The sequence below is a fragment of the Myotis nattereri genome (assembly GCF_964212035.1).
Source record: "Myotis nattereri genome assembly, chromosome: 8".
In the NCBI taxonomy this organism is placed as follows: domain Eukaryota; kingdom Metazoa; phylum Chordata; class Mammalia; order Chiroptera; family Vespertilionidae; genus Myotis; species Myotis nattereri.
The window spans coordinates 13,393,618-13,416,964 of NC_138083.1; the positions used below are offsets into that span (position 1 = coordinate 13,393,618).

General features: G+C 38.8%; 1 protein-coding gene across 1 annotated transcript in view; it reads right to left on the reverse strand.

Annotated features, from left to right (window-relative positions):
• The window catches only part of CSE1L (chromosome segregation 1 like), a 58,276-nt gene that overhangs the window by 21,261 nt on the left and 13,668 nt on the right, over positions 1 to 23,347 (reverse strand). Inside the window, exons 2-13 of the mRNA XM_081098035.1 lie at positions 18,299 to 18,394; positions 13,743 to 13,885; positions 11,838 to 11,939; positions 11,614 to 11,759; positions 11,182 to 11,272; positions 8,915 to 9,022; positions 6,029 to 6,121; positions 4,175 to 4,342; positions 3,932 to 4,061; positions 2,751 to 2,816; positions 1,885 to 2,087; positions 155 to 239 (exon numbers count right to left, since the gene is read on the reverse strand). Of these exons, the coding sequence (XP_080954161.1) occupies positions 155 to 239; positions 1,885 to 2,087; positions 2,751 to 2,816; positions 3,932 to 4,061; positions 4,175 to 4,342; positions 6,029 to 6,121; positions 8,915 to 9,022; positions 11,182 to 11,272; positions 11,614 to 11,759; positions 11,838 to 11,939; positions 13,743 to 13,885; positions 18,299 to 18,383 (1,420 nt within the window). The 5' untranslated portion in view covers positions 18,384 to 18,394. The remainder of the gene's footprint in view (positions 1 to 154; positions 240 to 1,884; positions 2,088 to 2,750; positions 2,817 to 3,931; positions 4,062 to 4,174; positions 4,343 to 6,028; positions 6,122 to 8,914; positions 9,023 to 11,181; positions 11,273 to 11,613; positions 11,760 to 11,837; positions 11,940 to 13,742; positions 13,886 to 18,298; positions 18,395 to 23,347) is intronic.

Sequence of the window (23,347 nt, forward strand, 5' to 3'; positions counted from 1 at the left end):
TATCCAGTAAGACACATATAAGAAGCAACCAATGAATGCATAAATAAGTGGAACAAGTTGATGTTTTTTTCTCTCTCAAAACAATTTTTAAAAATTGCAAATAAATATTGCAGGTATGGTGTTCTAAGCTGTATAAATAATTTACAAAACTCACCATTAGCTGATTTTAAATCAGGGAGAATGTGATTCACAAAGAACTCAGTCAAGTTTACAAGTTCATTTGCTTGTGTAATTCCATGCTGAAAAACAAATTTGTAACAGGGTAAAATAACATGAAATGCCTGTATATATCTACCACATTGGATATTTTGGTAACTTTAGAAAACCAGGTTAAAAAATGGAAATGAGCCGAAACCGGTTTGGCTCAGTGGATAGAGCGTCGGCCTGCGGACTGAAGGGTCCCGGGTTCGATTCCGGTCAAGGGCATGTACCTGGGTTGTGGGCACATCCCCAGTGGGGAGTGTGCAGGAGGCAGCTGATCGATATTTCTCTCTCATCGATGTTTCTAACTCTCTATCCCTCTCCCTTCCTCTCTGTAAAAAATCAATAAAATATATTTTAAAAAAAATGGAAATGAGCCCTGGCCAACGTTGCTCAGTGGATAGAGTGTCGCCCACGGACAGAAGGGTCCAGGGTTCAATTCAGGTCAAGAGCACATACCTCGACAGCAGGCATGATCCCAGCCCCGGTCGGGGCACAGACAGACATACAGGAGGCAACCAACTGATGTGTCTCTGTCACATCGATGTTTCTCCCTGTCTGTCTCTCCCAGTCCCTTTCACCCACTAAAAGAAAAAAAAAAAAAAAATCAATGGAAAGATATCCTGAGGTGAGGATGAAAAAAAAAAAAAAAAAAAAAAAAAGAGCCCTGATCGGTTTGGCTCAGTGGATTGAGCGTGAGCCTGGGGACTGAAGGGTCCCAGGTTCGATTCCAGTCAAGGGCATGTACCTTGGTTGCGGGCACATTCCCAGTAGGGGGTGTGCAGGAGGCAGCTAAATGATGTTTCTCTCTCATCGATGTTTCTGACTCTCTATCCCTCTCCCTACCACTCTGTAAAAAAAATCAATAAAATATATTTGTAAAAAACACAAAAAAAACTTCAAAACACAAACTGCTTAAAAACAAAACAAGACTAGCTCAGCCAATGTAAGTCAGTGGTTGAGCGTTGACCTATGAACCAGGAAGTCATGGTTTGACTCCTGGTCAGGTCACATGCCCAGGTTGTGGGCTCGATCCCCAGTGTGGGGTGTGCAGGAGGCAGCTAATCAATGATTCTCTCTCATCATTAATGTTTCTCTCTCCCCTCCTTCCTCTCTGCAATCAATAAAAATAAATTTTTAAAAAATGATTTTAATAGATAATAAAAGCAATTTCCTTAACCCCTAGAGTGCTGAGGAGCGCAATCGCGCTCCTCCTGCAGTGTCCAGTTCTAAGTCTGCTTTTATTAGTGATGATGATATTGCTAAATATGTCAATTCTTCCTGTGAAGATGACGATTTTGTGGAATATATTGAATATATAACTTCATTTACTTGCGATTCATAATTTTTTTCCTAAACTGCTGTAAAATCAGCAAAAATGCCTTGGCAATTTTAGCATAGTTCCTAGGATATTGACTGGCACTCAAAGGGTTAAATTAACAAACATTGAGTCTCAGCTAAGGGAACAAGTGTGGCATCTGTGAACATTTTGGTCTATAAGAAACTTAAGTGCTTAACACATCAACATAAAGTCCTCTTTGGAAACCACATGAATTCTAATCAGAACTAATAGGTTATCTAGCAGAGTAGAAATATGCATCATCAGAAATATATTCTTCCTTTCTACTTCTGTGGTCACCAACATGTCTGATTTAGAAAGAAAACTATATTGAAAAGATTCACCTTCTGTGTTTGGGCTTTTGATGCCAAAGATGTCACTAGGTAAATGGCTGCATCTTTGTGTTTCCAGTTGACAGATGGATTTTTTGCATATTCCTGCAGCATGGAATTAACATAACCAGAGAAGATTCCTGTCACAGGTCCCTCAAAAAACTTGCATAATCCTCGTACTAAATCACAAGCAGCCCTTCGTCTAGTATCAATATCTATAAAATCAAAGAGAATTACATCATGAGAAAGAAACAATCACCAACCAACTGATCAAATTTATTAAGAAAGCTGCTGACAGCTATCAGCAACATAAATAATGAACAGTTTTCACACACACACACACACACACACACACACACACACAAATAACACAAAATGAGGATGAAAAATAAAAAGGTCACAGTGGTATGATAAACACTACTAAGTACATAAAAAAGAGAAGACAAATGATTTAACTGATATAGCTCACATAAGAGATGCTTTTTAAGGTATAGGAGTTAAAGAAAGAAAATAGTTTTCCGACAAAGGCCAGTTAAAATGACACTCTAGTCTTAACTTCCTCTTCCACATTCACAAGAAAAAAAGAGCCACTTTAAAACTAGCTTGCCAAGGCTGTTAAAAACCAAAATACAGCCCTAGGTGGTTTGGCTCAGTGGATAGAGTGTCAGCCTGCGGACCAAAGGGTCCCAGGTTCGATTCCAGTCAAGGGCACATGCCCAGGGTTGCAGGCTCGATCCCCAGTAGGGGGTGTGCAGGAGGCAGCCAATCAGTGACTCTCTCTCATCATTGATGTTTCTATCTCTCTCCCTCTCCCTTCCACTCTGAAATCAATAAAAATATATTTAAAAACAAACAAACAAAAAACCCAAAATACATACCAGATCCTTCCAAATCTCTTCTTATGTACTCCTCAGAATTATCTTCAAAGGCTTCTTCATCAGCAGCTACAAAGATAGATGACATTTCTGTACTCAAAAAACAACCTCTCAAAAGATATGGCAATCACTATACTCTTACAGCTGAGTATGCTGAAAAGTGCGTAGAATTGACATTTTACAGCAAATTGTTCTTTCCCAACACATAACTACTTCATATATTACTTTTCATTACTTAGAGCAGCAAATGCTATCACGAAAGGTTAAGTAATAGATCATTCACACAGACGTGATACCAGCTCACTTGTTCTAATGTGCAGTGTCCCCATAACTGGACTTTAGCACCAACTTTCAAAAGTGAGTGTTGGAAACCAATCCAGGGGGTGCCAATTTTTTATTTTGACAGATAAGGACATTTTAAAAACAAGCTTAACAACTACAATCACAATTATTTCACAAAAATAATTTCAACACCAAAAATGTAGGACAGACAACATCAGAATAAAGCTGTTCTTTAAATAAATATATCGTTTTAGAAAAACACAAAAGGAAAGATATTATATTGTCCTTTATTTCCTCATTTTGTTCCAGATAATTGAGAATCACTGATCTAATGACTGCTTTGATATAGAACACAATTCCTACATTTACTACTTGCTCTTCCCAACTAGAAAAAGGAAAGACATTCTGTATATAATCAGTCTCTTAGGACTATCGGAACCTTAAGCACAAACTAAGTGGGCTTTCACTCTATTTAAAAGTTATCAATCACTTCTAATCTCAAGTCAACTGTTGGAAAACAGTTATTTGCCTTGGTGAAATACTAAAATCAAACAAAACCAAATTATTTCCATAAGTTGAGATCCTGGACAGTTACTTTCTTCTCAATATACCAGGACTGTATAAGTCTTATTCAATATTTCCATGAAAAAACCTCCACAGCATACAACAAAGTTCATCACAGCAGCATTCATTTCACAAATGCCTTTTATACCAACCACACTTTGTCTTGGTTTACAAAATGGACAATAAATGATCTACAAAAAGTTTTATTTAGCAATAAAAATAATTAGAATATGTTACAATAATCAACAGGGAAAAGGCTTACTAAACTTATACTAACACACTCTTTAAAAAATCGAGTTTTTGATCCCCTGAAAAGGCTTTACGCTCGCTGTAATTACCTCTAAATTCCATGTTAGGCACAATAACCTTTTCACAGATACTTGTCAGCGTGTTCTGGTCCTCAAACAGATTCTTATAGTGAGGTCTCTCACAAACTGAAGCCAGAAACTGAATTGCATTACTTACCAACTGGAATAAAACACAAAAATAAGCATATTTTTAAAAGCAAAACGGAACCATTTATTTCTTGGGGAAGTTGGAAGGGGGGGTGTCTTAATTATTTTTCTCCAACATCATCTTACCAAGTCATATTTGACCTCTTGACCTGTTGTAACTAGTAAATTCCAGATGGCTGTGACAAAACGAGGCAGGTACCGTTGAAATTCTTCATCATACTTTTGTGCATACAGTGCAGCATTATCACAAATCTGGGATTTTAGGAGCTCCAATAAGCCTGCTTCCTCTTCATCCTCACATAAGAGAAACCAGAAAACTCAAACATACAACTCTAATGCTACCATAAATACAGAGTAGCTGTAATGCCTGAACTCTTTAAAAATTTAAATCCAAAGCCACTGTAAATTTACTCACCTAGTCTTTCAAATAAATGCAAGATGAAATACTCATTTATTAATTACTGAGAATAGATCCCAAAAGTTTTCAAGTTTTATTTTCTTCTGGTTGCTAAATTATAAAATATTTACATACCAAACTGAAAATAACATATTCCTACAGAAACCTGAATGATAAAGATTACATCACACTTTCCTTTGTAACATGGTTATTGTATTGTCTTACTGTCTCCCAAAAGGTTCTCATTTCAAATGTTAAGATGTGTCCAACCCCCCAATAAGGTAATACTGTAGGATTCTCAAATAATATTTTGGTTATAAAATATAAAACAGCAATCTAAATCAAGGGTCAGCAAATTCAAGCAGAGCCTGCAGGTCTGCTGCCTATTTTCATAAGCAAAGTTTTATTGAAACACAGTCATGCTCATTCCTTTTCCTCATTTATACAATTCCTAGTATTGCCTTTGGCTGTGTTCAACTACAACTGCAGAGGTGAGGTGCTGGAACAGAGACCGTATAGCCTATAAAGATAAAAATATTTACGATCTGGTCCTTTACAGGAAAAGTCTGCCAACCCCAATCTAAACAATAACAGTGATTTATATAATACTCTCAACTATAACAGCAATTCACAAAAACCCTTTGAGCTATACTATGTGCCAAACAGCTCATTTCTTAAGGCATAAAAACGGGCTGCTACAAGGATGACAAGGTAGTACATGGCACACAGCTCTCTGTAAGAATCTATGTGAAAGGGTCTTTTCCTAGTGGAACCAATTCCTTTTTTGTTGCTTTTTATTTAATAAATCTTAGACATTTGCTGTAAACTCAAGTAATGACTCTCCCTCTGCAGCCCACTCTCAAAAACTGACTTGAATTACTAATTCCAATTTTTCTTTCACTTGGTGTTGAAGTATTTTAAAATTTTGCTTTTTTATGCTTTTGTTGTTGTTTCTTGGGAAAGGGGGAGATCATAAATACATTAATAAAGAAGCAAATGAGTAATAGAATAAATGCTATGCACGGAAAAGCACATATTAGAGAGCCCAGATCAGAAACGTATACATTACACAATTTCTTCGTGTCCCCTATTTCCTATGCTGTTTAACTTTTTTAAAAGAGACTATTACAGAAGTCCAAGTTTTATGTTTTCTTAATATTTTCAGTGACAAATAATTTTCTATTTCATAAATGTTCACACTGTGAATACTCTAAGGCCTTATTTCAATGTAATAAAATAGCCTAACCTATACATGGTGACCTAAGCCAGGCCCACAATAAGAGTAATTGATTCTGTACACTACACATAACCAAATATGAAACATCCCACATAATTAAATTATTTGCATTCTTGGAATTCTAGCTATTAACAATGCAAGAGTAAATAATTTTTAAGGAACTAGAATGCCAAATGTTCTCAAATAACTTTATTTCATTTTCTGAAGTCTAAATACCCTCCAAGGTTCTCAGAGGGTACTCAAATGTTTTAAATTAAAACAAAGTGAGATATAAATGATTATATATTTCAAATAATTCTTAATTTTAACAAAAGGCTACTTGGGAAATATTTTAAACAATACTTACATCAGTTTGTAGAAGTTTATTATCTAATGTTAAGAGAGTATGAAAATTGTTCATCCAAGTTTCCATATTATCTTCAAAAAATTCAGGAAGATCCTAAAGAATAAATGCAGACTTGAGACTTTTAATTAAAATAAGTAGGATACTGCCTGGCCAGTGTCGCTCAGTGGATTAAGCGTTACTCCATGCACTAAGAGGTCACTGGTTCAATTCCCAGTCTAGGCATATGTCAGGATGGCAGCTGATCAATGCTTCTCTCTCACTCCCTCTCTCTCTAAAAAAATCAATAAAAACATATTTTAAAAATAAGTATGCTATGTACATAAGTTCCCCCTGCACACACACCAAATGTTTTCCACATGCCTACAGATTCCAAGTCCACACTTCTTAGCCTGAACCAACCATTATCTATTTTGACAAGAATTCTCTGTTCTAATTAGATCTGGCAGCTGAATAAACCATTCTGACTTCTGTCTCTGTTTATACACTTTTTTTTAAATATATTTTATGATTTTTTACAGAGAGGAAGGGAGAGAGATAGAGAGTTAGAAACATCCATGAGAGACAAACATTGATCAGCTGCCTCCTGCACATCTCCCACTGGGGATGTGCCAGCAACCCAGGTACTTGACCGGAATCGAACCTGGGACCCTTCAGCCCTCAGGCCGACGCTCTATCCACTGAGCCAAACCGGTTTCGGCTGTTTATACACTTTTGACAACAAATAATGCTGTCTTGATTTCCTGCCCCAATTTAATTTAAATCAACTTATTCCTTCCAGGTCCAGCTAAGACTGTATGAATGAAGCCTTTCCTTATAAAACTCAGTGTTTACCAATATATCCCTTTTCCTTTCGGAACTATATCACATTTAGTGTAAGATGACCACCAATTCAGACTTGCTGTCTTACACAGTAATGGTTTCCTATGTAACAGTACTGCCTTCTTAATGAGGTTGATAAATTCCCCAAGGGTAACATTATGCCTTTGGTGTCCCTGACTCTGCCTAACAAGTTATTAAGAAACTTATTCTACCTGACTTCCAGGAAGCAGAATTCAAAAAAAGATATAAGCGGGTTAGGTGCGAGCAAAAAAAACCAAACAAAACACAAAACACACACACACACAAAATGTATAAGCAAAACGTGGGTATGGCATTTTGGGCTGTTCAACTCCTACTCTATCCAATCCTTTTTCTGCCAAGGGCCTTTTGAATATTCCTAACATCATTCGCGGGTCATACAAAATGGTGGAATGCTTTCCCTACCACTGTGAGTCATGCTGTAAGGATTAAGTCCCTGTCCTTGGCCTTGGCTAGGAGCAATGAAAAGGCCAGATCCTTCCTCTAGCCTTTCTCAGTATAGTAATCTGTACCATTAAGATCCCCTTTTGGTTCCTGGAACCCTGAATCTTAATGAAATGAGTCAAGAACAGAAAGAATGACTGGAGGCCACTATTTCAGTAGCAAAAGGGTGATTGGGCGTTTTCTACTATAAAATTGTGGCTGTGTTTCCCCTGAAATAACATTGCTTCTTAAACCTTCTAAATGCTGGTTTTCATCTTGTCTCCCCGAGATGTTTCCAATAAGAGCCTTTTTGAATAAGCTAACCATACATCTCTAAACAAAACATGGCTCCCCCAGTGCTAAGACCCACTTAAATGAACAAGAGGAAAGCCTGAGAATGTGGTCTCATGGTCTTCAATAAAAGAGTAGAGCAGAGGCGGGGAACCTTTTTTCTGCCAAGGGCCTTCTGAACATTCATAACATCATTCGCGGGCCATACAAAATTATCAACTTAAACTACGCTGCTATATTTGGTCAAACATTTAGCCTCTAGTGCCTTGGCAGAGCCAGACCAAATGATTCCTCAGGGCTTATATGGCATGTGGGCTGACATTCCTCACCATTAAAGTTCCCCATAACACTATTTGTAGACAAAGAATGGAGGGAGTAAAAAAAAAACAAAAACTAATTTCTTTTTTTTTATATATATATATAGTAAATAAACTTTATTTATCTGGTTTTCCGAGATGACATTGCCAAGTCACAGATTTGCATACAATAGTTATGTGTTGACTATTTACAATTTACAGTAGTATTTTTTCCTCTGAAAAATATAAGTACAAAAGCTAAGTAAACAATGAGGTACTGCAGTTTGGATTTCTCGTATGTCATAACTAGTCTTTAGTAAATATTCAACAAATCAATCTGGATAAAATAGTAAATTAAATGCTCTAATTTATCAGAAAAACCCCCACTAAGTTTCACCTCAAAATGTATTGCACAAGTCTTTTTTAAAAAATCACTCTAAAAATAAATAGAAAAGGCAAGCAGTTCTTTTAAAAGAGAGACAAAAAGAATGGAGGAAAGAAACATTAAGTGAGTCCATAAATCAGGTTTAGTTATTTTAAAAATTTTAAACAACATAAAACTCTTCCCAGGAGAAAAAAGAAGAAAGAAAAAACTACCACCATTTCCCACTGATACGACCTATTTTAAAGGCTAACCGTGGGCCAATGTCAGATTTTTCAGGAAGAACCCTGAACAACAGCTTTTCTCAAAGAGCAGCAATGTGCAGCCTTCCGACCTTGCCCAACACGATTCTCCTCATTTCTTCAAGATGAAGACTGAAGCCATGACACATGCTAACTAAGCACAGACTGATGGTTTACTCAGAAGATACCACTGCAAGGTGAAGTATACATTGGTCGAGCATCTTCTCTTTCCAAAATTTTCTGAGTCTGATCATCAGGAAACTTCAGTACAGTGGTTATAACTTTTTACTTTCAGAAAAATCAATGCTGGCAAAGAGGTCTTCATCAAATGGAAAGTTGCATATTTTTTCAACAAAGAATAAGAATCAAAAACAAGAAATAAAATAAAGCTTACCTGAAAATTTAAACTGTAGAACAGTTTTGAGATCAGTATCAGGGAAGAAAAAAGAATTCTCAGAGCAGAGGCATCATTTGCATGGGTACTACAGAGTTCAATGGTGGCCTTGGAAAGGAATTTAGGAACACAGTGTTATTGTATTGTAACACTTCGTGAAATAAGCTTTGCACTAGGCTGAGATTACCTACATCTCTTCTACAAAATTTAGCTTTTAATTAGAGATTTTGAAAAATATTTTAAAGTACATATTTTGAAGTTGCTATCATGGCACTATTAAAAGCTCCAATGTTAGTATTTTGGACTAGATCCTTCCACTCTTCTCTGTGCACACATAAATATACTAGAGGCCCGGTGGTGGTGGTGGTGGTGGTGGTGGTGGTGGTCCGTCAGCCCCGCCTGTGCCCTCTCACAGTCCAGGAGCACTTGGAGGATGTCTGGCTGCTGGCTTAGGTCAGCTCCCTACTGCCACGGAAGTGGAGAGGTTCCCGTGAGCTGTGAGCCCGGCTTCTGGCTGAGCAGCACTCCCCCTGTGGGAGCGCACTGACCACCAGGGGGCAGTCCCTGCATTAAGCATCTGTCCCCTGGTGATCAGTGCCCACATCACAGTGACCAATCGTTCCACCATTCAGTCGATTTGCATATTAGCCTTTTATTATATAGAATTATACAAAACTCTCTTTACATGATCTCATTAAATAATTGCCCTACCACTTGGCATTTAGGTTGTTTCCAATTGTGTATTATTCTAACTGTAATAAATAGGCCTATCTAGAAAACTTTGTGCACACCTCTAATTTTCATAAGTTGAGATTCTATAAGTGTATTACCAAAGCATCAGATCAGGCTATGAGCATAGATTTTGGAAGCCAGATAGACCTAAATATAACCCAAACTCTGTTACTCACAATAAGCATTACTTTGAGCCAAATTAAGTTATTTTACTGAGATCCAATCTCAACTGTAATATGAGAACAATGCCTGCCTCATAGAGAAAATATGCAAATTAAATGAGAAAATCTACATAAAAGGTCCTAGTGCTTCGTGTACAACTACTATGTAAAAGACACTCAACAAATGTTACTTCCTATATCCTGCAGCTAGAAAAAAATACTGACTGGCCAGTGTGGCTCAGTGGTTGACCGTCCACCTATGTACCAGGCCATCAAGGCACATGACCCAGTTGTAGGCTCCATCCCCAATAGGGGGGATGCAGGAGATAGCTGATCTATAATTCTCTCATCAATGATGTTTCTATCTCTCTCTCCCTCTCACTTCCTCTCTAAAATCAGTAAGAATATACATATATTTAAAAAATGAATATTAAGGTGTTCTTAATGAAATGTCAAACTCTAAAAAGCTAGTATAATTTTTAATCCAATGAACAGGACACCAAAATGTTTGTTTCATTGCACCCCAGCTAAGACTTTTAACATTATTAAAAAGAAGTAGAAATCATTGCCAATTAAATAGATGGAAAAAATTGATCACATTTTGTCCAGTGTTGTTTTTAAAATAAAAATGTACCATCAGTAAGCTGTTCAAACCATGAAAAATCTTATGTACACTCTACATTTTAGAAAGTTGTAACTATCACACAACTTTCCCTTTCTTTTCTTATTTTTTTTAATGGGGTTATTTTATTTCATTTTTTTTAACTCTTTATTAGTTAAGGTATTATAAATGTGTCCTCATCCCCCCCCCATTAAATCCCCACCCTCCCCCCACAACTTTCCCTTTCAAAACTAGAAAATGAGCACCTTCTCTAGAGTCAGCAAAAGTAGGTTTGAGGCCTGTGGGATACTGAACCCTCTTTCCTTATCTGGACAAAAAGGTTAACAATATATCTTTTGATATTACAGGATTCTCTAAAAGGTAAAGAACATGTATAAGGAAGTAGCTTGCTACGAGATGTTAATTAAACCACATAAACAGACAAATCAAAATGTGGATCTATTCATTTAAAGACACATACTCAAATACTTGAGTGAAATAATTGATGCCTGGGATTTGCTTTTCAATATTCCTACAAAATGAGGGGAAAGCATAAATTTTTAAAAAACCAAAATGTTAGCAACTGTTTACCTTGGATAATAGATACATGGTAGTTCATGATATACCATCTGCTCTACTTCTGTGTAGGTTTGAAATTTTTCAAAAAAAATGGTGCTCTAAACATTACCTACAAAATAAGCTTTCAAAGATTTCTCTTAAAATTTATTTAAATATTTAAGCAATAAGCATTAAGTAATTATATTATTCCATACCTTAAATAGATTAGTCAAAGGCAAAGCAAAGGCATCCAGAACAAGTTTAATTTCAGTCCATAACTCATTTGACTTAAATTCATGGCGGTATCTAGAAAATTAAGATAAAATAGGCAACTTACAAGTTTTTGCTTACTAGCTTTGATTCCTTAAGAATAGATTAGAGAAAAATCTAATTTTCTGATATTCTTGGCTTTCTTTTTAAAGGAATCAAGCTCAGTTTAAGGAGACTAGGTATGTTACAGATGATAAGGCAATATGAAATAAACATCCTGCCTAAGAAGAAACATACTAATGAATTGAGAGGCTTATGCTCTTATTCCAGGATTATTATATTCAAAGGAATGACATTAATCACAGAAATATGAACTGCTTACGCAAGCAAAAACATGAAAAAAAGTATTTTAAAAGTATGAGTTTATATATCAATACCTTTTAAATAAAGAATGTGCTGTGCGAAGGACTCCATTAATAACGTGAAAATCGCCACTCTGAAAGCGATTCACCATTTCTGTCAACAAGTCAGGCCATTTCTGAGGGAAATCTTCTCTACCAATTATGCTAATCGCATCGCTTAACTGAGAAGAGGAGGGATCAGATTAATTAGACGAAAACTCTACAAACAAGCCTACCTAGAAAACAGGGCCTTACATTACCTGCTTCTGAATTTGTTCCGGGCTGCTAAGCATCAAGTGAACTATGTTGGCTTTAATGGCTACTCGATCAGCTTCACAAATTTTATTTGGTTCATCTTCAACCTAAAAACAAAGTATCCATGAGCAAGTAACATAAAATCCATGTCCATGACCAGATAGACGGATTTGTAGATAAAGTAGAACCATTTATTTCCTGGTTTTCTAAGAAAAGCATAGAGAAAGGTAGGCCCTGAGTCACAGATTCCTTTACGCTCATGAAAGCATGAATCCTTGGATTAGAAAATGTATATTCCATCCCAATGCAAATATTTTACATACAAATTAATGAGCTTCTGACTCCCTGATGCCAATTAAGACTCCAGTTTTATAAACTACTCAAAACATGTGATTAAAATCTTTATATATGCAACTTAGTCCATATTTATCTTCAAAAGCTTCAATTTTGACTCTCACCTTAAGTCAAATGTCTTTTTCAATGAAAACCTCTAGACCATTATGAGTTTGAATGCATCCAGGACTACATCACTCAAAAAGGTCTACAAGTCTCAGTAGTTTACAAATCAAGATAGAGGTAGAGGGAGGGATTTTTAAACATTTTAAGAATTTTTCTCACATGTGCTTATTAAAGATACCAAGCTTAAACTAGTATTTACTACTTTTAAATTATTTTATGAAAGAAAAAGGATTCTAAATAAATATTTAAGAAGATTTAAAGTTGACTTTTTAGAAAAGCTAACTATTTTTGTGAATGGTAATAATTTCTAAATATCATTATTGCTATCACCATAAAACAATTCTCTTTTTTTTTTCTTTATCCTAAGCCAAGTTTCCTCAACCTTGGAATCACGAACTATCTTGGGTCAGATAAATCTTTGTTGTAGGAATCTTTCTTGTGCCAATACACCCACTCTCCCCACCCCAAGCTGTGACAACCATCATTTTACCAAATATTGTCTGGTGGGCAAAATCACCCCCAATATCTGTTTCTTAATTTATAACAAATTTATACTAGTCAGTAAACTGCAGCACAATAAGAGTCACCTTAAAATTAGTATATATTTCCATATCACACAAGACATAGGGCACAATCCCTTATCGGAAACTTCAAAATAAGGTATTTTGCGTTTTACAAATTTTCACATATATAATTTTCAGCTTTATATAATTTTTCCCAGTCCACAATACAAACTGCTTCAGTTATTCACTTAGACCGTTTTCCCATATGTCTCTTCAGTAGACAATGAGCTAGAATTAAATGGAGGTTAAAACCTAGTTTCACAACCCTCTGGCAACCTGGGTTAATGTTGAAGTAATCTATATGAATTCAAATGAAACAGGAACTTTGGAAAAGTGTCCTTCTTTCAGATTTTCTACATAGGCGATCATGCCATCTGTGAACAAAGACAGTTTTATGTCCTCCTTTGCTCTTTTTATTTCCTTTTCTTACTGCATCAGCAAAGACTTCCAATATAATGTTTTAAAAAAGCTACCTGGCCAGAGCTGATTCTTCTTCTTCTTTTTTTGTCTACTGATGTGATGGATTACATTAATCAATTTTTAACTTTTTAATTAAATTTATTAGGGTGACATTGGTTAGTAAAATAATATAGGTTTCAGGTATACAATTCTATAATACATCCTTTATATATTGTATTGTGTGTTCACCACCCCAAGTCAAGACATTAATTAATTTTTGAATGTTGAACAAGCCTTGCTACCTGGGATAAATCCCACTTGATCATGGTGTATATTTTTATACTCTATGCATTTGATTTGTTAATACTTTGCTGTGGAGGGTCCTGTTCAATTTTATCTTTAATCTGTGTCCAAATCTTTCAGGAGCACTGCATATATAAATCTTATGAACATACAGGGTACTGAACTATGTATTCGCAAAATACTTACAATTCTCCAGTTTCTTTTAATATAATTCTTGAATGTTACGGAGGCACACACTTTGATAACATTATCCTGGGACTTCTCCAGTAATGTTAAAAGCAACAGTGGGTAATTCTGATTTCCTTCTACAGATTCAAGAAACTTCTCAGCTATAAAAGAATTTCCATGTTATATTCGTTATTATAACCAAATCTTTCTACTTTATGTATATGTGGAACTATACATATACATATACATATCTGATTGAAGCATCATAAAATGGAAAAGATCTTTTCCCTTCGAAAACCTATCAAGGGTCTACTGAGCCTCACTTTCCTTATCTATTAAAAGGACTATATATGATGTTATATTAAACTTACATAATACCTCAGTTTTCAAGTCATTTGACTCACCTGATTCACACAAACCTATAATGTGGCCTCATCAGAAGACCATCCCATCTGAAGGAGAACCTGCTTCTTAGAGAGTTTAAGTGACTTCAGGTCAAAAGTTACATACCCTATCTTGTTCCAGAAGGGCTATTATTAGTACTACTAGAGGCCTGGTGCACAAAAATTTGTGCACTCGGGGGGTCCCTCAGCCTGGCTTGTGTCCTCTTGCAGTCTGGGACCCCTCGGGGGATGTCCACCTGGTGGCTTAGGCCCACTCCCGGGGATATTGGGCCTAAGCTGGCAGTCAGACATCCCTTTGGCACCCCAGCAACCCTTGGGGGATGTCCACTTGCCAGCGGGGAGCAGGCCTAAGCTGCAGCCGGACATCCTTAGTGCTGCTGAGGAGGCGGGAGAGGCTCCCACCACCACCGCTGTGCTGGCAGCCATCAGCCTGGCTTGGGCTGAGTAGAGCTCCCCATGTGGGAGCGCACTGACCACCAGTGGACAGCTCCTGCATTGAGCATCTGCCCCCTGGTGGTCAGTGTGTGTCACAGTAACCAGTCATTCCCAGTCATTCTGCTGTTAGGGTCAATTTGCATATTAACCTTTTATTATATAGAATAGAGGCCTGGTGCATGAGTGAGGGCCGTTTGGTTTGCCCTGAAGGGTTTCCTGGATCAGGGTGGGGGTCCCGCTTGGGTGCCTGGCCAGCCTGGGTGAGGGTCTGAGGGCCATTTTCAGGCTGGCCACACCCCCTTCAGGGTGGGGGTCCCTGACTGGGGTGCCTGGCCAGCCTGAGTGAGGGGCTGATGGCTGTTTGCAGGCTGGCCAAGCCCCCCAGCAGGGACCCTCACCCCATGGGGGTGTGGCCAGCTTGGGTGAGGGGCTGAGGGCTGTTTTCAGGCTGCCCACAGCCCCTTCAGGGTGGGGGGCTCCCGCTGGGGTACCTGGCCAGCCTGGGTGAGGGGCTGATGGCCGTTTTCAGGCTGGCCACGGACCGCGGGCTGGAAGCAGGTATCTGGGATTTATTTATCTTCTATAATTGAAACTTTGTAGCCTTGAGCAGAGCTCAGGGCCCGCAGGGCAGGTGGGAAGCTTGGCTTCCTCCATTGCTGGGGACAACCCAAGCCTCCTGCTCACTCCAGCTCCATGGCCGCCAACATCTTAGTTGGATTAATTTGCATATCCACTCCTGATTGGCTGGTGGGTGTGGCTTGTGGGTGTAGTGGAGGTATGGTCAATTTGCATGTTTCTCTTTTATTAGATTAGTAATGGTAGTTATTATTTCTTTTACAGTATTACCGTGATCAAGATTAAATGAGTTATGGCTAATATGTTATTATTAACTATATATGTTTGGAGCTTTACTCACGTATTTATTTCATTAAGTTGTCACTAATACTATTGGTAATACTATCCCAATTTTAAAGACAAGGCCAATGAGGTTAAGTAACTTGTCAAACATCACAGAGCTAGAATATTTCATCACTGAAAAAGTTTTAGTCTTGTCCTTATTCGACCACACTAGACTTCAGTTTTCCTCTAGATATACACATTTCTAATACCAGCAATAAAGTTATACTAAGATTTTAACACATATTCACATTGATATTATACTGAGAAATATTAAATATCCTAAGTTTACTGATTACACAGTGAAGGTGTATAGCACTTCTAATTTTTCCTATCTTAAGCCTCACCCATTCCAAGGATCTAATACCTACTAAAAAAGCTGCTGTTAGCACCTATTATTTCCTACAATATGATCTAGCCTGGCCAGTGTTGCTCAGTGGTTGAGTCTTGACCTGGACCAGGTCACAGTTTGATTCCCAATCAGGTCACATGCCAGGTTATGGGCTCGATCCCCGTAAGCAGCAGATCAATGATCCTGACAACTCTGACTAAAGATGCCTCTATCTATCTATCTATCAATCTATCAAAAATATTTTTGTATTGATTTCAGAGAGGAAGGGAGAGGGAGAGAGAGATGGAAATGTCAATGTTGAGAGAAAATCATTGATTGATTGCCTCAATCCTCACTGGGGATTGAGCCCATAACCTGGGCATGTGCCCTGACCAGGATTCAAACTATGACCTCCTATTCCATAGGTCGACGCTCAACCACTGAGCAACACGGGCTGGGCTAAATCATATTATGGTAGAAAATAATAGGTGCTAACAGCAGGTCTTTTCTTTTCTTTTCTTTTTTTTTAGGTCTTTTCAATAGGTATTGGATCATTGGAATGAGTGAGGCTTAAGATAGGAAAAATCAGAAGTGCTACACACCTTCATTGTGTAATGAGTAAACCTAGAAGATTTAATATTCCTCTCTGAAATCAATAAAAGATATATATTTTAAAAAATAATATGATTTAACACTTTTTTTCTCTCTGAATTGAGTCTCAAGAGTTTAGCTTCCATCCTCAAACCTTTCCTGCTTTGTGTCACCATGTCTTTCTTGAAAGATGAGAAATGAACTGGAACATGTTTTTATGTAGCAGACACAGTTTTGTACCAGTCTATCAGGCTTTCACTGTTTCCTTAGTGTCAGCATTTTGTACAGGGCAACACACTATATCTATGATTTGGGGGAAAGCCCATACAGACTGCCAGGTCTCTTTCTTAAATTATAATTAATATCTTGGAAGCAATTTTCTCATGAGTTTAAGTCTATTCCTTTCTGTGTTCATTTTCCTCAATTTGTGCTCAGAATATTCACACTGACATTTTCCACACACTCAATGAGCTTCAAAATGTCTTCCAGTTTATCTATACCACTGTCACATCTCAATAACCCATGAGAAGAGTGGTATCTGTAAGCTGGAATCCACTATACATTGCCACCTCCATATCATTTTATAAAGATGTTGGGTCAGTCTACTACCAATCCCTGAGAAATATGTCCACAATTCTCCCCAGAAACACCAGTTTATTCCTACACTCTGTCCTGGATTCATAAAAAAATGCCACCTTCACCTTAAAAGACACAATTGTTAAAAATAATTTTAATAGATAATGTTGGCAGAGGCTTTCTGGGAAAGTCTAAGAAGATTATTTCCCTTTATCCAAGAACACATTACTTCTTTAAGCACTAGTGGGAAGTTCACAAATTTTTCCTCTCAGAAATCACAAAGGCTAGGATGACTGCATTAACATGTTTACAATTCTATGTTTTATATATAACATCAGTATCTCTCACACACACGCACACACACACACACGCACGCACACACGCACGCACGCATTTATCTGTGTCTTCATGGGGCCCTTCCAAAATCCTCTTCATGAGCATGCACACTAGTAAATTCTAAAGAAGCAGATTAAGAGCATTTCTGGATAATATGGCTTACATCAAGGATCCTCAACTGACTACTCACAGGACACATATGGTCCTCAAAATTAAATTTGTATAAATTTCAAAATTGTTCGAAGTTATTAGTTGCTATCATTTAAAAGTAAGGACATTTCATATAAACACCCTTATTTTTCAAGTAAAGCTGGAAATGATTTTGCAAAACTAGTTTGAATCCCCCTAAGATAGCTGGTTCCAAATAATAACTGCCCCTTAACCAAAGCATGTAGTCACAGGAGATTACCAGTCCCCACTTGGCCTGCTCCCTCATTTACCTTCACATCTGATTCCTGTGGGCACCTGAGATTGCAAGTCTAAGTTTATACTAAGTTTCTCATGGAAACTGACTATATTTGGGAGAAAGGGGGTAGAAAAGAACCCTAGGTCTTAAAATGTAATAATTAAATCAATCCCAGCATGAAGGTAAGCATGGAGTGTCTGATTGCCTGGTTTCATTCACTTAATCACTTTGTAAGCAGTTAACACTCATCTCTACGCCCCAATTATTATCTTTCTAAAACTGGCAGGTGTAGGAAATTTCAGAAAAGTGAAGGGACAAAGCATTCCAAACATATTAGTACTTTATATTCCAGAGGAGGACAAATAAAAGCTATTTTATTCAAAAAACAAAACCAAAAAAACCCCACACCATCCTATGTTATAACAGTTGAAGACAGCCAACCACACACTTTGTGGCTACAGAATGAAAAATAAACTGAGAATCCAAGTATAAATCTTTTTTAAAAAAATCTATATTTACAAACAGCAGTTTGCATAAAGTTTTCCCTCACCTGTCCTTTAAGAATACATCAACCACAAACAATATTTATTCTCTTTACCTGGACGTCTGATGGCAGGGTCAGGATCAAGAGTTTTCTTTAAATATTCTGTTAGCGTTTGCAAATTTGCATCACTGAGCTCCATTGCAATGAAATCTAAAACAAGAAATGAGGCTTGGGTAACTGGTCACAGGCGAACAAAGTAATTTGCATAAAAAAATCATTTCATGTTATTAGTCTTCTCTCTGAAAGTCATTCTTGCTATGTTTGGGCATAGACTATAAACCTGACTCTGACCTAAGATAAGAAGGGCTTTTCTGAAACAATGGTGAGATGATTTTGATATAAAGGAGAAGAAATAACATGTCATAATTTTAAAAAGGCACAGAAAAGCAAAATTGAAGGCTTAATCAAAGTCACCATAAAGTTGATCTAATTTATGAAACAAAGCAAAGGGTAAAAAGACTCACAAAAAATGTTTTTAAAGTCCTGTTGTAAAAAATTAAAAATTAAAGCAGTAAACATATATGCATCCAATATCATATAAGAGCACCTAAATATATAAAAAACTCTGTCCTAGCTGGTTTGGCACAGTGGATAGAGCATAGGCTTGCAGACTGAAGAGTCCCAGGTTTGATTCTGGTCAAGGGCACATAACTTGGTTGCAGGATCCTCCCCAGTCCAGGCCCTGGTTGGGGCTCGTGCAGTAGGCAACCAATCAATGTGTTTCTCTGACAATCATATTTCCTCTCTGTCTTTTCCTCTCACTTTCACTCTCTAAAAATCAATGGAAAAATATCCTCTGGTGAGGATTAAATAGGCATATAGTGTGTGTGTGTGTGTGTGTGTGTGTACACATCCTATCTAATAATAGATGAACATGATAATTAACCGTACCTCCAACACGCTTCCCATTGGCTAATCAGGGCAATATGCAAAGTAACTGCCAACCAAGATGGCGGCTGGCAGCCAGGCAGCTGAAGCAAACAGGAGGCTTGCTTGCTCCAGTGATGGAGAAAGCCAAGGTTCCCCGCCTGCCGCTGCTGGCATCTGAGCTGCACTTTAAGAAACAATGTTGCAATTATAGAAGCTAAACAAAACCCAGAAACCTGCTTTCAGCCAGTCGGGCCTCAGAGCTGGAGCTTCAACAGTGTTTCAATTATAGAAGCCAAACAAACCCAGATACCTGCTTTCAGCAGCCGAGGTCTCAGAGCTGGAGCCAAGCCTCAGAGCTAAAGTCGGCTCTCAGTTCCAGTGACAGCCATAGAAGGTAAGTAAATCCCAGAATTAAAAAGAAAAAAAGGAGGTTGGGAGCTTCAGTCACCCGCCAGCCTGAAAACGGCCCTCAGCCCCTCACCCAGACTGGCCAGGCACCCCAGTGGGGACCCCCATTATGAAGGGGGTGTGACCAGCTGCAAACAGCCATCATCCCCTCATCCAGGCTGGCCAGGCACCCAAGCGGGACCCCCACCCTGATCTGGGACACCCTTCAGAACAAACCAGCCAGCCCCCACCCATGCACCAGGCCTCTATCCTATATAGTAAAAGGGTAATATGCAAACTGATCCTAACAGCAGAAGGACTGGAATGACTGGTCACTATGACACACACTGACCACCAGGGGGCAGACACTCAATGCAGGAGCTGCCCTCTGGTGGTCAGGGCACTCTCACATGGGAGGAGCTCTGCTCAGCCACAAGCCAGGCTGATGGCTGCCAGTGCAGCAGTGGTGGTGGGAGCCTCTCCTGCCTCCTCAGCAGCGCTAAGGATGTCCGACTGCAGTTTAGGCCTGCTCCCCGCTGGCAAGTGGACATCCCCCGAGGGCTGCCAAGCTGCCAGAGGGATGTCTGATTGCCATCTTAGGCACAATCCCCCAGGGGAGCGGGCCTAAGCCAGCAGGTGGTCATCCCCTGAGGGGTCCCAGACTGAGAGAGGGCACAGGCTGGGCTGAGGGACCCCCCGAGTGCGCAAATTTTTGTGCACCGGGCCTCTAGTGTATATATATAAAAGCCTAAGTGACCATTACGACCGAACAACTGGTCAACTGGTCACTATGACACGCACTGACCACCAGGAGGCAGACGCTAAACACAGGAGCTGCCCCCTGGTGGTCAGTGCACTCCCACAGCCACAACCTCTCCCAGTCACCCCCTACCCGGCAAACCCCCTGCAGCCCCTCCCCACATCTGACAGGCCCTGTCCAGCAGCCGGCCTGGCCCCAATAGGCCCTGATCACCGGCCAGGCCTAGGCACCCCACCCATGCACAAATTTCATGAATTGGGTCTCTAGCATACATATAAAAACTTCTGAAGGATTCTAAAGGAGGGAGAGATAGCAATACAGTCATACTAGGGGACTTTACCATCCCGCTGACTTCACCAGATAGATCTTCCAAACAAAAAGTTAACAAGGAAACAGTAACTCCAAATGACACACTGGATCAGATGGAATTAATTGGCATTTTAGAACATTTCACACCAAAGCTGCAGAATTAACATTCTTCTCAAGTGCACATGGGTCATTCACAAAGATAAGACCACATGTTAGCACACAAAACAAGTCTCTACGAGTTCAAGAAGACTGAAATCATACCAAGCATCTTCTTAAATCACAATGGAATGAAATTAGAAATCAAGTACAGTAAAAACACTCAAAAACATTCAAACACATGGAGGCTAAATAGCATGTTATTAAACAATGAATGGGTTACCAATGAGATCAAGAAAGAAATAGCTTTCTGGAAAAAAATGTACACATAACAACCCAAAATCTCTGGGACACAACAAAAGCAGTCCTAAGAGGGAAGGTTCATAGCATTTCAGGCCTACCTTAAAAAACAAAATCTATACTAATAAAAGCCTAAGTGGTCCCCGCGCCCTCACACGACATTGTCACAAAATGGCCGCACACACAGTGGAGGCAGGTCCCGGCAGCTGCTCCGTGTGGTGAGGCCTGGGGGTCCCATGGCTCCGCGCGGCGTAGAGGAGGCTGGTCCCGGCTTCTCTGCTGCATCGTGCAGAGGAGGCGGATCCCAACGGAGGAGGCAGGTTGCGGCAGAAGAGGGCAGTTGTGGGCAATCAGGCCGGCAGGGGAGGGCAGTTGGGGGTTATCAGGCCCGCAGGGGAGCAGTTAGGCGTCAATCAGGCCGGCAGGGGAGCAGTTAGGGGGCGATCAGGCTGGCAGGCAGAAGTGGTAAGGGACAATCAGGCAGGCAGGTGAGCGGTTAGGAGCCAGCAGTCCCGGATTGTGAGAGAGATGTCCGACTGCCAGTTTAGGCCCGATCCTGTGCCTAAACCAGCAGTTGGACATCCCCTGAGGGGTCCCAGACTGGAGTCTGCAGGTTGGGCTGAGGGACACACACGCCCTGCATGAATTTTGTGTACTGGGCCTCTAGTACATTAATAATAAGCTATTTAATCCTACAGCTTAAAAAATTAGAAAAAGAACAAGAAAAGCCCAGTGTAAATAGAAGGAAGGAATTAATAAAGATCAGAGCAGAAATAAATGACAGAGACTAAAAAAAAAAAAAAAAAAAAAAAAAACAATACAAAAATTGATGAAACCAAGACCTGGTTCTTTAAAAAAAATAAACAAGATTGATGAATCTTTAGCTAGTCTCATCAAGAAACAAAGAAAAGGGGGGCAGTAGGGGTAAGAGATCAACCGAAGGACTTGTATGCATGCATATAAGCATAACCAATGGACATAAGACACTGGGGGGTAGGGGAGGCCAGGGGATTGTCAAGGGCGGGGAAAAAAGGAGACATATGTAATACTCTTTGTAATACTTTAAGCAATAAAACAATTTAAAGTCTCAAAAAAAAATGAAACAAAGAAAGAGGACCCAAATAATTAAAATCAGAAATGAAAGTGGTGAAATAACTGACACCACAGAAATACAAAGGATTGTAAGAAAGTACTATGAGCAACTATATGCCAAAAAGATGGACAATGTGGATGAAATGGACAAATTCCTAGAAAAATACAATCTTCTAAAACTCAATCAGGAAGAATAAAAAAAACTGAATAGGCCAATAACACTTGATGAAATAGAAGCAGTAATCAAAAAACTAGCAGCAAACAAATGGCCCTGTCCAGACGGCTTCACAGGGAGTTTTACCAAACATTCGAAGAATTAATACCTATTCTCTTCAAACTATTCCAAAAAAATCCAAAAGGAACACTTCCAAGCTCTTTTTATGAGGCCAGCATTATCCTAAATCCAAAACCAGATAAAGACACTACAAAGAAAGAGAATTACAAGCCAATATCCCTGATGAACATAGATTCTAAAATCCTCAACAAAATATTAGTAAATCAGATCCAGCAATATATTAAAAAGATCATACACCATGAACAAGTGGAATTTATTTCAGGAATGCAAGGCTGGCACAATATTTGCACATCAACAAATGTGATATATCATATAAACAAACTGAAAGACAAAAATCACATGATCATATCAATAGACGCAGAAAAAGCATTCAACAAAATCCAACACCCATTTTTGATCAAAACTTTCAATAAAGTGGTAATAAAGGGATTACACCTCAACATGATAAAAGCCAAATATGACAAGCTACAGCAAACATTATATTCAATGGGCAAAACGAAAACCATTTCCACTCAGAAAATGAACAAGAGAGGGATGTCTACTTTCACCATTCTTATTCAACATAGTACTGTGTCCTAGCCACAGCAATCAGGCAAAAAGAAGAAATAAAAGACATTCAAATTGGAAAGGAGGAAGTAAAGTTCTTGTTATTTGCAGATGACATGATATTATACATAGAAAAACCTAGACTCCACTAAAAAACTACTAGGTTTAATAAATGAATTTGGCAATGTAGCAGGATACAAAATTAACAACCAGAATCAATGGCATTTTTATACACCTATAATGAATTCTCTGAAAAGAGAAACTAAATAAACAATCCCGCCCTAGCCAGTTTTGCTCAGTGGATAGAGCGTTGGCCTGTGGACCAAAGGGTCCCGGGTTCAATTCCCGTCAAGGGCACATGCCTGGGTTGTGGGCTTGATCCCTTGTGGGGCATGCAGGAGGCAGCCAATCAATGATTCTCTCTCATCACTGATGTCTCTCTCTCTCC